General features: G+C 43.3%; 3 protein-coding genes across 5 annotated transcripts; 1 reads left to right on the top strand and 2 right to left on the bottom strand.

Moving 5' to 3' along the window:
- Positions 1 to 591: 591 nt before the first annotated feature.
- On the bottom strand, positions 592 to 9,705 carry wipf2a (WAS/WASL interacting protein family, member 2a). 2 transcript variants are annotated; one of them, XM_057036028.1, is made up of 9 exons: positions 9,204 to 9,705; positions 8,086 to 8,123; positions 7,052 to 7,198; positions 6,720 to 6,852; positions 6,383 to 6,529; positions 5,504 to 6,175; positions 3,851 to 4,096; positions 3,562 to 3,663; positions 592 to 2,286 (listed from the first exon to the last, which is right to left on the bottom strand). In XM_057036028.1, the coding sequence occupies exons 3-9, from the start codon at positions 7,112 to 7,114 to the stop codon at positions 2,243 to 2,245; spliced, it is 1,407 nt and encodes a 468-aa protein (XP_056892008.1). In that variant the 5' UTR covers positions 7,115 to 7,198; positions 8,086 to 8,123; positions 9,204 to 9,705; the 3' UTR covers positions 592 to 2,242. The 2 variants fall into 2 exon arrangements, with proteins under 2 accessions (XP_056892008.1, XP_056892007.1); XM_057036027.1 differs by lacking the exon at positions 8,086 to 8,123 and having other exon boundaries at positions 9,204 to 9,704.
- A 502-nt stretch (positions 9,706 to 10,207) lies between these two features.
- mrpl21 (mitochondrial ribosomal protein L21) lies at positions 10,208 to 10,900 on the top strand. The gene has a single exon (XM_057036159.1). It carries the CDS (start codon positions 10,235 to 10,237, stop codon positions 10,817 to 10,819), a length of 585 nt encoding a protein of 194 aa, XP_056892139.1. The 5' UTR covers positions 10,208 to 10,234; the 3' UTR covers positions 10,820 to 10,900.
- Positions 10,901 to 11,001: 101 nt separating this feature from the next.
- c6h6orf120 (chromosome 6 C6orf120 homolog) lies at positions 11,002 to 14,413 on the bottom strand. 2 transcript variants are annotated; one of them, XM_057036160.1, is made up of 2 exons: positions 14,275 to 14,413; positions 11,002 to 12,585 (listed from the first exon to the last, which is right to left on the bottom strand). In XM_057036160.1, exon 2 carries the CDS (start codon positions 12,539 to 12,541, stop codon positions 11,987 to 11,989), a length of 555 nt encoding a protein of 184 aa, XP_056892140.1. In that variant the 5' UTR covers positions 12,542 to 12,585; positions 14,275 to 14,413; the 3' UTR covers positions 11,002 to 11,986. The 2 variants fall into 2 exon arrangements, with proteins under 2 accessions (XP_056892140.1, XP_056892141.1); XM_057036161.1 differs by lacking the exon at positions 14,275 to 14,413 and adding an exon at positions 13,137 to 13,484.
- Between the last annotated feature and the right edge of the window lie 445 nt (positions 14,414 to 14,858).

Consider the following 14,858-nt stretch of genomic DNA (forward strand, 5'->3'; position numbering starts at 1 on the left):
GCTTTAGACTGTTAAGAATATAAAAGGTTATTGTCGCTTACCAACAAATATCTTTCAAAACGTGATAAAAAAAAATGAACACGTCAGAACGCCTGAGGCCAAAGGGCCGTTTAAATTTGTTAGTCAGACTTTGACGCTTAAGAACGTGGAAAAAAACTACTTACTTTCCAGCCATTGCCAAATGCGTCGATTTGTATTCATAAACATCCAAGGTAGTTTTCTCTGTCAACTGGACTGGGTTTCTTCTCTTGAAGACGTTTCGCCTTCTATCCAGAAGGCTTCTTCAGTTCTGTGAACAGTTGACAGAGAAAACTACCTTGGATACAATGACCTGGATGACTGAGAATTTACACAGACATCTTGCATCACATTTTGGGAAAGATACCCTTCGGTTGGTGCGAGAGCTTGAGAAAACAGCCAAGAAGTTAGCGGACTTTAAGAACCACCTCCGCTACAACCTCAGATGTCGACAGCAGAAGATGACTCCCACCTGTCTATTCATAAACACCATTTTCCCTCAGTTATTTAAACGAACTCTGCATAAGTGCATTTTAGATTCAGAAAATAAAAATCTCAACACGGATAATCAAGTACCCTTTTCCCACATATTTATTCAAATGATAAAAACATGGTTGGTTACAGGAAATAACCACATGTCTTGCTCTTAAAGTGGAGGAGGTGACAGGAAGGCGCCGGGTCACCTGTGTGACCGGGAAGTGCAGTTCCTTCAGCTGTGTTGCTCTAATGTTCTGCCACCTGCCTCACTGGAGATCCCTGGATCAGCAGTGGGAAATTCCTCATCAATTCAACTATCCACCCTCATGGTCAAACATCAAGAAGTGCTACACACAGTCCGCATCTATCAGACCACTGACAGGAACATCGTTATAATCATTTCTCTTTCCTATATTACAAGCTTTACACAACAAAAAAATAGATCATTAACTATGATTACCATATTCCTTAATGTCAAGTTACTGTATATATATTGCATTTCAAAGAAATATATATTTAAAATTTTTATTTACGCTGTTGTCACCACGTCCCTCAAAAACAAAACTTAAACCCCCACTGGTACCGATGAGTGACAACAGGTGTATGTAAGGCATGGACCAGCAGGGGGCGCTGTGTCACTCAGAATGAAGATTCAGTCTTGAACCATCATCTTCCTGCACGGCAACTAAGATTCGCCATGTTGTAATTAGTGTTTTAAAGTCAACTTTATAGAAAAGTGTAGGGAAAACAACCTCCACCCGATAAACCTTTCTGGCACTTAAGTATTCCTTTTTTTGGCTAGCTACGACCAGCTGCAATCAACAACCTGCTTTTCTGTACAACTATTTCAAAAAAGCAAAAAAAAAAAACAGAAAAAGAAAAGAAAAATCACCTCCAGCAGCAGCAAAAAGAAAAATGTTGGAATTAGAGTTTTTAAGACTTCCTTGAACAGAAAGTTGACACATGATCCCTTCTTAAAACACTTCCAAAACTCTGCGAACTGTAGCTTCATCCAACTTGGTCCAGTAAACAAAACTTTAGTGTTTCGATGTTGCAGTATCAACAACAGTTAATTAGACAGGACGAGGTACAATTAGGGAATTTGTAGACGTTGAGCTGCTGTGTGACAATGATTGGAGATGGCAAAATAAAGCAAATTTGAGGTCCACTACAATTGTGCTGGGCAGGTAATTTAACTGCACCAACGTTTGGCACACAGACATTTTCAAACGCACCCTCAGTTGGTGGTGCTGGAATGGCTATTTAAAATAAAAACTAATCCAGAAATATAACTAAACATTCTGTGGCCGATCTGTGGGTTGATATGAGGGTAGCTTCTTACAAGAAAACAAAAAAACATTAAATCAAAGACCCTTTTCCTTTCCGCATTGAACATTCCCCCACTGATTCATTCAGACACCAAAAGAGTTAAATCAACCAGATCAATGTTACTCGTAAAAATCATCATGATTATGCTTTAGAAAAGATGGAATGCATCGACTTGGAAGTTTTCTGGGTTTGGTCCTGATGTGTGGAGCTATTCTGAAGCCTCTATGTCCAGTCTGCAGAGGAGGAGTGGAGTCATTCACAGTGGAAGTCTGTTAGCCGAGTGGTTTTTCAGCCTGTGCAGAGACAGATGGCATCGCTGACTCAAGCATTTGTGCTGCGTTTGCTGCTGAGCCTCCAGCTGCTGGTTTAGATGATGAGTGTGTTCCAAGTTGTAATGTGTTTTGTGATTCAAGTCTGTTCACCTCCCCACGGGTGGAGCCGGAGGAGCCCCCCTCATCATGGCTGAGGATGAAAGCACAAGTTTATTTTTAAATGCCAAAAAAAACATCATTGTTGGGTAGCACATTAAGGCTGTGACACCATAACGACTGCTGACGCTCATTTCAATACTAGGATGCTTTTATTTCTTGAAAACAGGATCAACAAGTTACCGTAGTTTCACGACTATAAGGCGCACCTAAAACACTGAGATTTTCTCAAAAATCGACGGTGCGCCTTATAATATGGTGCGCCTTGTGTGTGGACTGAGTTCCAAAATCTGCTGTACGCCTTTGGTGGGTGCACTACGGTAAACGCTCCGCCAATCGATTAGCGGCACACCTACGCGTAAGGATCCCCTAAAATGGCGCCGGTCAAGCGAGACGCGTATGAATGAGGCTTACTTTAAACTGCAGGCCATCGAATATGCGGCTGAAAATGGCAATCAAGCAATCTTAGTGTTTTCGCTTTATGAGGAGGCGGCATCTCTCCATACGCGCGAGGACAACTGTTGTGCAGCGGCTGCCCACGGATTACCAGGAGAGGGTGGCCATCTTCCCTAACCCTAACCAGGAGAGGGTGGCCATCTTCCCTAACCCTAACCAGGAGAGGGTGGCCATCTTCCGCACCTACTGATAACCTCGCCCAGCCACATCACCAACATGGATGAGATCCCTCTGACTTTTGACATCCCTTTGACCCACAAAGTGGAGAAAAAGGGACCGGCACCGTGGCGATACGCACAACGGGGCACAAGAAGTCGTCGTTCACCATGGTTCTCGGCTGCCACGGAAACGGACAGAGCACTGGATGGCGAACACTCCTTCACAAAGACTATGAGGCAGCGGCGGGCAAGTTATGATGATTAAGAAGAGGAATTCGGGATGTTGGACATTGAAATAGTGCAGCTGTTTAATTCAGATACAGAAGATGAAAACTTTGATGGTTTTGTGGCGGAAGAATGAATATTTTGTTCAATAAATGTGTCAAAACTCACTGTTTTACTTCCGTTGTCATTTTTTACTGTATGTTTCAGCATGCGCCTAATAATACGGTGCGCCTTATGTATGTTTTAAATACAGATATAGCACTCATAACTGAGACTGCGCCTTTTAATACAGTGCGCCCTATGGTCGTGAAAATACGGTAAACATTTTAACCCCTCAGCTTCAGTTTTTAAAACACCGGGTCAATAAACCAAAGTTGCCTGATGACAGTAAACACTGGAAGCCCCAACGTGTAAAGGGACAGCTTAGAGTACAGCCACAGAGGGCTCTTTCTGTAATTCTCAACTCTCACCCTTGTTGTTCTTGCTGGGGTACACCTTGTTGAAATGCCGGTAATCTTCTGGAGGTGGAAGGTCCTCAACTGGGTGGAAGTTGAATTTTGATTCAAAGTCATCTGGAGAAAAATCAAAACATTCGTTGCAAATATCAAGTATCCAAAGTTCTGTACAGTAAAAGCTCCAATAATAAAGTTAAACCAAAGAGGGACACTGATGCGTCCGTCCCTCCCAGCAAATGTCAACGGGCATCTATAGAAACATTAGGACATACAACAGAGGACATGATGATCAGATCTGACTCACCTATGTTGGACCTGGAGGAGGAGATGGAGGAGTGGCCATTTCGCATGGGTGGTGGTGGCGGAGGCGGTCCGGCTGGGGTCCGTGAAGAGGAGGAAGATGAGATGGAGGAAGAGGAGGGAGGTGGAGGTGGCTTTCCTCCCCGGCTGTGGGACTCTGAGGTCGTTGAGCTGTGGACACGGTAGGGGGGTGGGGGAGGAGGGGCATCTCGACCGCCATTGCGAGACCCAGGAGTAGGCACCTGGGGGGCTGATTGGATGAATCCCAGTGATAGTAGTCATGTAGCAGAAAACAATGGACAAAATTTCTTTCAGACAGTGTTTCTACAATTGACGGCAGTTGACCGCATGAAAATGCAGTCGCTCATTACACAGCGAGCACAAACTTATCTGCCAAACCACTTCCTAATCACGGTAACCACATGTGGAAAAGGCAGCATACTCCTAGTCCACATAGAAATCCTTCAAAATTAGATGCACATATCACGATCATATTTACTCAGTCAATTCCTCATGCATTCTTGTTTGTTTGCATTAATGTGACCAGTCAAAATGAATCCCAATCAGGTCATTTTGGTAATGAAGCTTTGAGGCAGCAAGAGTGGAAGTCAAAAGAAACAGGGTAAATTCCACAGGGTTTGAGGAATGCCGAGAAACCAGGAGGCCATTGTGAGCTGATCCACCATCCAACCACAGTAGAGTTACAGCTAACAAACATCCTTCCTGTTTTTAAATTCAAGTTCTGAATATATTTCACATCAGCGGTGAAACAGAAAAGGCTCCACATGCTGCGATGAACATGACGGCAGGAAACCAAAAGAGATGCTGCCGTCAATACCAGAGGAGACAGTCTGTTTCAGCAGGTTTGAACGTGACGGCAATGCTCCACGCTCCTGCCCTCGGCTCAGTACCAGGGAGGCTGAGCTGCACCTTGCAGAATCAAAGATAACGAGTTCAAACTTGCTACGGCCTCAGAACCAACATTCCTTCACTTCATCTGAGAAAGCAAAGCGCAGCTGACGACGACACAAGAACTCCGCAAATCCAACAGCGGTGCCAAGAAACCAGGGCGGGAAAAAATATGAATCACCTTTTCTGTTGTTAAGATTTTGTGATACCGATTTAAGGGAACTCACTGGATCAATTCTCCCATAAAGACCTGGACTGATGAGTAAAAGCCACCAGTTTTATCACTGGAAATGTTGCTAGAGCTGTCAAAGAAAACCATGAGATGCATGTGGCTGTATCTCATATGCATAAAAACATTATTTGGACATCCATTTAACACTCTTTACCTGCACCGAGGCTTTCCTTCAACTCGCCTCCACTATAAACTCTTACAGCCTCGTTGCCAAGGCCCAACTCAATCAGGTAATATTAGGAAGCTCTCACAGGTTGGGGGAGGGGGAAACTGCAGTTGTTGTTTGTGGGCCATTAATAAATTAAAAGAAAATAGCTACCTTTGTGACAAAGCTCATGAAATATAATGCTAAAAATAGAATTGCTGAGGTGGCAAACATTGACCCCAACCCTGCAGATGAACAAGGAGCCTCTACAGAGAATAAAGCAAGATGGATCCTTTCTGATCCATTCAAAGAATTAGTACATAAACTTGTCAAAACTGTCAGTTTTGCATGTCTGATACCAATATTTGTACCTGCTCTGCGTCCAGGTGGGTCTCTGGCTGGGGGCGGTGGTCTGATGGCCTGCTGAGAAGATAGGGAAGGGGAAGGAGAAGGAGGAGGGGGTGGAGCATGGCTACGTCCTTGGCTGCTATTTCCAGATGGTTGCTTTTTGTGCAGGGAATTGTGCCTCTGTGGAAGCTCTGGAGCTCCGCCAGCGTCCGTATGAGAGGGCCCATTGGAGATTCCGCCTGATGTGTGCGGCCTGTAAGGTGGAGGAGGTGGAGGTGCTGAAGAGCCACCTGTTGGTGGTCTGCTGGAGGACGAGGGTGGCTTTAAAGAGCTAGGAGGGGTGGGACCTCGGTTAGGGGTGGGTGGGAGGGGCTTGTCCCTACTGTGAGAGGAAGAGGAAGATGTTTTTGGTGTTGGAGGAGCGTTAGGACGACCACCTCTGTTGAAGGGTGGAGGAGGAGGTGGTGCAGAGGTGCTGTGCTTCATCCCGCTGCCTATGGAGGAGCTGCTGTTGCTGCTACTGGGAGGGCGAGATATATCAGGCAGCGATGGCCGGTGGCTACGCTGGTCTGATGGAATGGGCCTCTCAGATGGGGAGGGTGAATTGGAGCGGCCTGTTGGGGGGCGAGGGGCTAATGCCCTCGACCCCGGGGGTCGCAGAGCTGATCTGCCCACTGAGCCACCAGCAGAACCATCTAACAGAGGAGAGAAAAGATGACTTAATAACTCACATCAGACTCAGAAAGTTTGGGGGGGGGGCTCCTTTGTAAACAATCTCTGCATGTGGAAATCTTATACTTATTTATTTAAGTGAAAAGCAGAAAAGTTCCAAACACAAGTGGTTACAAGAAAAAAAAAAAAAGCTAAAATGAGCCTCTAATAATTCAAAGAACATTTTTTACCTCCCACTGGGCGTAATTTTGGCACACCTCCTTGAAAAAGTCCTCCCATTCCCATTGGCCCACCACCTCCAAAACCTCCACCTCCTCCTCCGCTACCGCCTCCTCCTCCGCTACCGCCTCCTCCTCCGCTACCACCTCCTCCTGGTTCTAGTAGAAACAGAACCACATTAAACACCAGACCTCAGTATGTTCAGGCTTATTCGTGATGTAAAACAATGCAAAGAACAGGGGACTGTCAAATGGACTTGTCCTTGCACCGACTGTATTTTTTCCTCTCTTCTCATGACTTCATGAATTCAGGTGCACGTGTTTGTCAAAGGCGTTTATGCTGACTCACTCTCTAGAACTGGAGCGCTCCGGTCATTGACCACACCGACCTTCTTCAGCTTGGCACCTTTGCAGATGTCTGACAGGAGAGCTCCTCTGCCTTTTGTCTCGGAGCTGCTTAGTTTTGGAGGACTTGTGTTTGCCTGTAAAGGAAGTTAACAGAGTGTGCAATTATACCTCCCTGTTCTTTGGTCTGAAACCACTTTGGGAGGGTTGTAAAAATCCCCTTTACTGCTGATTTCTAACACCCAAAAATGACTAATCTTATATATTTTCTTCAATGAATGTGAGGAAAGAAACTATTATGAATGTAATTGTCACTATGTCAAAATGTCCACTGACCACATTGAAGGTAGGGGGAGGTGGAGGTCCTGGGGGAGGGGGAGGAGGGGGAGGAATAGGCATCTTGACCCTTTGTTGGCAATGTTCTAGGTGGGCTTGTGACAGGTGACCTCACCGTCTCCACTGGTGCAACAAACACAAAGACTCCTGCAAAACAGACACATTTAAATGAGCAGTCAGGAAAACTCCAAAGCATCAGTCAGTCGCTCTGGATCATCAATCGACTTTTCAATCAATCATGCATCAACGACTTTTTCAACGGGGCCACTGATGTAACCTCTGCGGAGATTACATGATTTTATAATGACTGATATGTAATTAATACGCAGCCTCTACTCTGCTGACACTACACATCCCATGATGCTGTGCAACAGCTGCAGCACCAGTCAGGAGTGACAAAATCTGCACAGGTGAACACGATCATTTTCAAAACATCGGTGAGTTCTTAAGAACTTGGCAGAGAAGCCTTACATATTTGTAGTTCTAAACAGTTTAAAACAACACCACTGAAGATGAGAATGAGGAAAGAACAAACAGTTTTAAAAAAAGAATAACTTCCACTAAGGCAGTGACACTCAGGAGGAGCTCCATACTGGAGAAACTGCAACATTCCACATGGAAATCTAAGTCTCTAACGGAGAAATGTACTATACTGAAGGCTGTAGGCATATCTAAATAATCATATCTAACGAATTCTTGTGTCACCAACTTAACAAGTAATTAATGTGGAAACTCCAATAGTCCACAGATGACTATTGGGTGACGAGGTTAATACCCCTCACCCACAACAGCTCCACAGCAAATCATCTCCAATTTAAATTGTTCAACTTGTAACAATATGATATATGAAACAATAATTCAAAAACAATCATTTTTGTTATGTTTTTTGCTTCTTTTTTGGAGTTATTGATACTTCCCAAACCAGTTGGAAGAGTTTGGTCTTACAAGGACCAGACCTTAACCCCCCCCAGCCTCAGGCTGCACAGCTCACAGGAGCGACAGGTTTTCACTGAGGGAAACCAAAGGAATCTCACCAAGCATGCTTGCCAGCCATTGAAGGGGGGTCATTTCCCTGGTGGAAAAAGAAATGTTTCAAGATCTGCTGAGTGCACAAGAACTGGGGCCAAAACTCACGGTCACACTTGCTTTACTGACATGGCTTCAGCATGAAAAGGTTGTTACTACTGTACTAATAACCTAAATCATTACCCAACCACTGACCCCAACTACTTTCAAACACCCATTTATTATTGGATTCAGTAAGTAAAAACAGCAAATGTAATCTAGAGAAGTTTCTTTTGAACTGATGGAATTTTTCCATGGTAGTGGCATCTTTGTTTCAAAGACTGATAAAGATATAGATTATTGCAGGAAAGGGTACTTTCTCCTGTTAAAAATATCCAAACTCTTCTCTAAGAATTATTGTTGACACAAAACATTCTTGTCCTGGAAGAAAAAAGGAATTAAAGGCAGCATTGTTTTCATGTTTTAGGCTACTGACACACACAATGTATTGCAGTAACTTTCCTGTTATTGTACAGTGTGATGAGCAAAGAGAATTAAATTAAACTTACATATTTATGTCATACATCCTGCACAAATGCACACAGAACCTCTGTGACCACAACTGTGTTAACCTCTGAGATAATTACGTACATTTAGCTACAGTATACAAAGATAAACGCGGAAAACTGACAGCTTTTCACGAAGAATCCCAACAGGTCGTGACCCCGACCCCCCCATAATGTCATTAGTCCAGTTCATTCTAAATAAAAAATAAAGAGACGTTTGAAGATAATGGTAACCGAGATCTGCTCTTCCAAAGCTATAAACTCAGACAAATGGGACAACGTAAGGATTACCATGAGATACGATCATTTGAGCATACATTAATTTCCAAAAGACACATTTCGCCGAGTCTTACAGTAACATCCTAATCAGCAACTGCGCATTTATAACCTTAGAAACAAGTGGTGAATAGCGTCGGACAATTATTCAAACGGAATCATTTTTCAGTATAGCCAAACAGGATTTAGCAGACGCAGAATGAATGTTGAGCTTCTTTAGCCGCTCCCAGGTGGAGGAAATGTACCTGGTATTAGCATAAACTTTGGTGGGGTTAAATAAGCTGAAACGTCAACCATTTACTCACCTTTGATGGAAGATACTGATGATGATGAAGGTTCGTTAACTTCGTCCTCCCTAATACCATGAATGAAAGGTATCGGTGTCGGGACGTCTTGGAGCAGTTTGTCAGTAGTTGGGTTGGGAGGGTGTTGGCAAGTTCTGGTGATGTAACTTAACGCCACAAAACACAGGTTAGGCGGCTAACGTTAGCTTGTTTTCGACGCGTTAGCACCTCAGCTAGTAGCGGTACTAGAGCAGCTAGCGGTACTAGAGCACTTAGCTGGCTAGCATCGAAGTGTTTACTTTCCAGCTGTCAGTGTCAGCGCAGTCCGGCTGGCTGTAAATGCCGTCACTCTGACTTATTTGCGCTATCGCAATACAATAAACTTAAAAAAATCACCCGATGGTTATTTTAAGCAGTTTCATGAAGCTGCGAAAAACTTTACCCGCACTCCTGACCTGCAAGCAAAGCCATTCTTCCCCCGACACAGTTTTATCGGTCCCTCAAGAACCCGGAAATGGATCGAGCGACACAAAATGGAGGCAGATCTGTTGCGTTCAAGGGATGTCGTACTTTTTCCAATTTGAGGTTCACCGGAAAAGATGTACAGTATTTGAAAAAAAGTATTAACACTAAAATTATAGTTACTGACACTTTTTAAAAATGTATTTGAAGATTATATTATTTTGGGTTATTATCTAGATTGAGCTTAATTTTGAAGGAGAAAATTTGTGATATCGTTAGATTTAGATATAGGTTTTTTTTTTTTTTTAATTAAGTCGTTTATTTTAGAACTTCATTACACCATATTTGCTTTGCTGGAACCGTTCTGTGAATTTCATATAAAAAATATATCAAGCACATTCTCTTGACCTTCTATCTATGTTTAAAATCCAGGATTTAAAAAAAAAATCTTGTAAAGGTTAATTGTAGTTTGGTTGAACGTTCCACTCTGTAAATGTAGAAAACGGTCAATAAGTGAAAAGTAATTTGACGCATGCGCGTTATTGCGGTGGAGGTTCGCGCATGCGTACTATAAATTCACTCCTGTCAAGATGGCGCTGAGCAGAGGAGTGAGCTTGTGGAGGACATGCAGCAAGGTGTTGCAAAAACAGTGCCGCCTCCTCCCCGTCAGCGGACAAAGAGCACAAAGCTCCGTTAGCGCCGGCTTGATTCCCCAAACCTCCCTGTCGAGGCCACCGTGGCCGGAGCCCATCCTGGTCCCAGAGGAGGAGCAGCGGAGGCGACATGCGGAGGTAGTCAACACCGTGAACCAAAAGATCCACCAACGAGACTTCGGTCGACTGTTTGCTGTGGTGCATTTTGCTGGACATCAATGGAAGGTGACTAACGAAGACCTGATCCTGATCGAGAATCACATTGAGGCAGAGTGCGGGGAGCAGATCCGGATGGAGAAGGTGCTGCTGGTCGGCGCGGAGGAGTTCACCCTGATAGGGAGGCCGCTGTTGAGCAGAGAGCTGGTCAGGGTCGAGGCCACCGTCATCGAGAAGACTGAGTCCTGGCCCAAAGTTCACATGACGTTCTGGAAGAGACACCGGTATCAGCGCAAGAGGATCATCATCCAGCCGCAGACGGTGCTGAGGATCAACACCATCACACTGGCCCCCCGGCTAACATGATCGAAGGATAGTTGGGCCACTGAAGGGCGACTCTGGTGTTATTGACTATTGTAAATAAAGTCAGTCATGTCTTTTGCAGAAGATTGATTTTTGTAATTGAATAGAAAATATTTGTTCTAAGGGGTCACAACATGCCAGTAGTTCCATTATCCTGCAGATAACAAAGACTCCAGACAGAAATGAACAGTCTGCAAAAAATGCTTTATTAAGAAACCAGAATCATTGCAGTCACTCTGCAGAAGACTGATCTGAAGGCACTGTTGGACATTTCTGCTCAGTGGTTCCAGAACTGCTCAGAGCTAATGACGGCATGTGTGAGCAGTACCAGATGGTGCTGTGAGTGGTGATAAAATCATTTGAGATCTAAACTGAGGTTATCAATTCCTTAAAAGCATTAAAGTGTGGCTTCTGGCAACATCTCACACTAGTTAAGATATTATATGCCTTCATATGCTGAGATTCTAAATTAACAACTTATCTATGTGATGGAAAAATTAACAGAACAAGGAACTCCACAAAAATGAGTTTAACTCAGCATTACTGCTCAGTGTATTAGCTGTACTGTAGAGGGTGGAAAAAAGGGCTTCTGCAATCAAATGTTTTTCAGGGAAATTTAGGAGTCTTTTCTGGATTTAGCAGCTTCCATCCAAGATCAAGAGCCTTCTAACTACATTAAGAAGGAATTTTGTCAAATGGTTTTGTTAAAATCTTGGAAAGATTGCAGATGTAGAATTATTCTGTGGGTCAGAATCTGAGATTTAAACAAATGCAGATAAAGTTGGGATTGCAGAGCATGTGTGGAAGGGGCTGTAGGGACACTGGTGTCATCTTTTAGGACGGCAAGAGGTGAAATATGTGATGGATGGAGTCACAGCAGTGCTCCATTTCTGTCCACCCACCACCCTCTACTGCAGACAGTACAACCGAGATACCTCCCAAAACCGGAACATGAGTTCAATCTGAGGAACCTTCTTATCTTTGACAGACTCTGAAACCATTTGGGGCTTTGCTCTTAAATTCAGTGTTTTTTTAACCTTTTTTTTTTTTTTTTATCCTCTTTCTCTTCAAGAGCACCTTCACACAAAAAAAAAAATCTCCAGAAAAGCAGAGTCACATTGTACTTGTGGCCCAGAATCTCCTTTTATCTGTGATGGCTGAGGAAAGTTTTCAGAACAAAATCTCAAGTATAATTTTCAGAAGTCCGATGAGAATTGTCCACAGGATGGATTCTTCTTCCTGAATGTCTCCATCTGCTGCCTGAGGGGATTTACTTGGCTGACCATCTTCTGAAGTGTATGAGCCCTTGTCAAACGGGTCCTGGGGAACTGTCTGGTCATAAAAAACTCGCATTTCGAACTCACTTTCCTTATACGACGGGTGGCCGTAAATGGCGATGCCCACAGGTCTGACAAAGTCTCGCGGCACTATCACCACATCCTGGCCACAGGTGACCGACTGCAGCTTATAGGTGTCGAAGCTGGGCCGGAGTGTTTTATCAGACACGTAGATGTCTGCATCTCCCTTTAGGCTTCGCATATGAAGGATGATTCTGCCGTCGTGGTTGAGACGCAGGTAGCTGTAGTTTCCTGCCCCAATGTGGCCTTGGACCACATGGAGCAGCACCCACTCCTTAGGGATGTTGTCATCTTCTGAGAGGTTCAGGTGACCTCTGACCTGGAACAGCAGGAGGGTGACGACAAGAGCAATGCAGCTCAACGTCATGATGAAGACATCTGTCAATCACCGCCTGGATATCACCAGACAGCCTGAATGCAGAAGAACAGCAAAATGAAGAATTAAAATGATATAATGCAAACTGAGAAATCTGGAATTTTAATTTCAATTCCAAATATACACCTTTATCTATATGTTAGGGTCTGTTTATTGCATAGTCATAAAGACCCAGTAAAGATCCTGCTGAACTTTAGGGTGGGAGCTGCAGAACAGACCACATCTGATTGGTTGACTAAACACAGAATATCATGCTGCAAGTAACAAACAAATCTATAGGAAAACAAACTCTAAAAACAACTCTCTTACTAGAATATAAACCAGTAAATGGTCAAACATAATCAGTGTTCTTCAAGGGCCCTGCAGTTTCTGTCTCAGGCAAATTAACTTCCAAGGTACTAATCCAGTTCAAACACAGAACAGTCAGTTATTTTAAAATCCGTGTGCGTTTGACTAATGTTCATCATCACGTCATTTCACAGTCAAGTAGGTAACCTATCCAGATTAACGTATTTTGTGAGTCAAACTAACTGAGAACAATCAGAATCATATTGAGAGTCTGGGGAACAGGAAAGCCAGTCAATACCATCACTGTCGTCATCATCCAGGAGCTGCTGACAAGCTTCAGCCATGCAAGGCTGGGAGGTGTTACCAGTAGAGGAAACCCACCATATACTGGTGCAGTTGGTCCTCTATATGTGCCAGTATATGGCCTGATTGTGGATCTCATACCAGTGTCTAACAGCACTTCTCCTAGTATCTCCTCCAGGCTCTTGACACTGTACTGTTAAACATGGCAAACCTTCTGGGAATGTAGGACTTCTGTAGGGTGCAAATATTGTCATAAGCAACTTTCTGTGATGAGGTAATAGGGAAAACTGCAGAAGTATCCAAGAATTAGTCAGTTGTCCTGCTAATCGCCTCTTCTTTCCACTCCACCCCCCCCCCCCTTGGTGAAAGGCATTCGGAATTATTCCTTCTCCCTAAATCAAATCAATCTTTATTTATATAGCATCTGTTGCAATCGAAATTGTTTCTAGGCGCTTTACAGAATCACAGGGCCTGGCCCCCAACAAGCAACAGTGTCAAGAAAAAACACCCCTTTACTTAACAATGATGCTTGTTCCCTTTTTAAATAAGAGTAAAGGTAACAGGTAACGGGTTACGGGAGTGAGAAAAACTGCCTAGCTTAAAAAAGCTATTTTGCCAAGCTAAAAATAAAACCCTCTCCAGTACCCAGCCTGAACTTTGATTCTACAAGTCGTTACACGTCATCGCAACAGATTTTATTTCAATTCAAGGTCAGCCCCGATTATAAAAATTAAACTGTCCTAATTTGAAGCAGAACCCCTCAAACCGACAAACTGTGTGCTGTTAATGGTTAAAAAAAATGCACCTGCTAGGTCACAACGTCAAATAGGGGGCATATACGCCATTAAATAAACGACAAAATCTAAATTATTAATAGTTTAGGGCATATTCTGCGGAGAAAATGTATAATCAGCCTTGATCAAAGGCTATTTAGATAGTTAACTTTGCTTATTGACACAGTCCAATTAGCTATAACGTGTAGCTAACATTGTTGCTCGCAGGCTTGTGTAGTTTACGCCAAATCCGCTTAGTTTTCTACAAAATGAACATCTACTCAGTAACAGAAATCTTGGTAAATATGTGATAAATCACGTAGCAAACACGTATTAACTCAAACAGTTTAGTTTACTTACAAAAGTGCTATTTCCCACTCTGCATCTTCAGTTTACAAATGGCAACGAGCTGGAAACAAAGTTCACTTCTTCGTTTCCTTCTTTTCTCGTGGTCGCTCATAAACAATTCCGCTCTGACTCCCCCTACCGCTCACAAGTCGATGATACACTCACACGTTTCACAACCTAGGTGAAAAGGTTTGAGCATTGGTAGCTGAATTCATGTCGATCTAACGGTCACATATCACAAACACATTTTAAACGCTTGCATTTGACAATTGATCAGCCAAGTGTCAAACTACTCTGGGTGTTTTGTTTAGGTTTTTTTTCTTTTCTATCTATAAAAGAGCCAAATGTAATTCATCATTGATTTAAAATCATACGACACCAAATTAAAGCAGGAGTTTGCAGTGACTTTATGCTTAACTAGTTATCCATTGACTCTAAGCTACGCAAGCTCAGAACAGCCATGCTTGCATGACATTTCCAGACCTTCCCAAATCAGCGGATTTATGACAAAAACAACTGCACCCTAATACGCGTTTACTTTAAGACACCAAAGTAATTGAGGTTGTGGTCCAAAATTATGCACAAGACTCAATTAT

The sequence above is a fragment of the Takifugu flavidus genome, chromosome 6 (assembly GCF_003711565.1).
Source record: "Takifugu flavidus isolate HTHZ2018 chromosome 6, ASM371156v2, whole genome shotgun sequence".
NCBI lineage: Eukaryota > Metazoa > Chordata > Actinopteri > Tetraodontiformes > Tetraodontidae > Takifugu > Takifugu flavidus.

What these genes read in the sequence shown, in the direction of transcription:
- wipf2a (XM_057036028.1), bottom strand. Translation starts at nt 7,114, where the DNA reads ATGCCTATTCCTCCCCCTCCTCCCCCTCCCCCAGGACCTCCACCTCCC. An exon ending in CTCCCCCTACCTTCAATGTG is followed by an intron (nt 6,853 to 7,051) that starts GTCAGTGGACAT and finishes CTTCCTTTACAG; the next exon opens with GCAAACACAAGTCCTCCAAA. An exon ending in CCCCAGCAAGAACAACAAGG is followed by an intron (nt 2,287 to 3,561) that starts GTGAGAGTTGAG and finishes TTTCATCCTCAG; the next exon opens with CCATGATGAGGGGGGCTCCT.
- mrpl21 (XM_057036159.1), top strand. Translation starts at nt 10,235, where the DNA reads ATGGCGCTGAGCAGAGGAGTGAGCTTGTGGAGGACATGCAGCAAGGTG.
- c6h6orf120 (XM_057036160.1), bottom strand. Translation starts at nt 12,541, where the DNA reads ATGACGTTGAGCTGCATTGCTCTTGTCGTCACCCTCCTGCTGTTCCAG.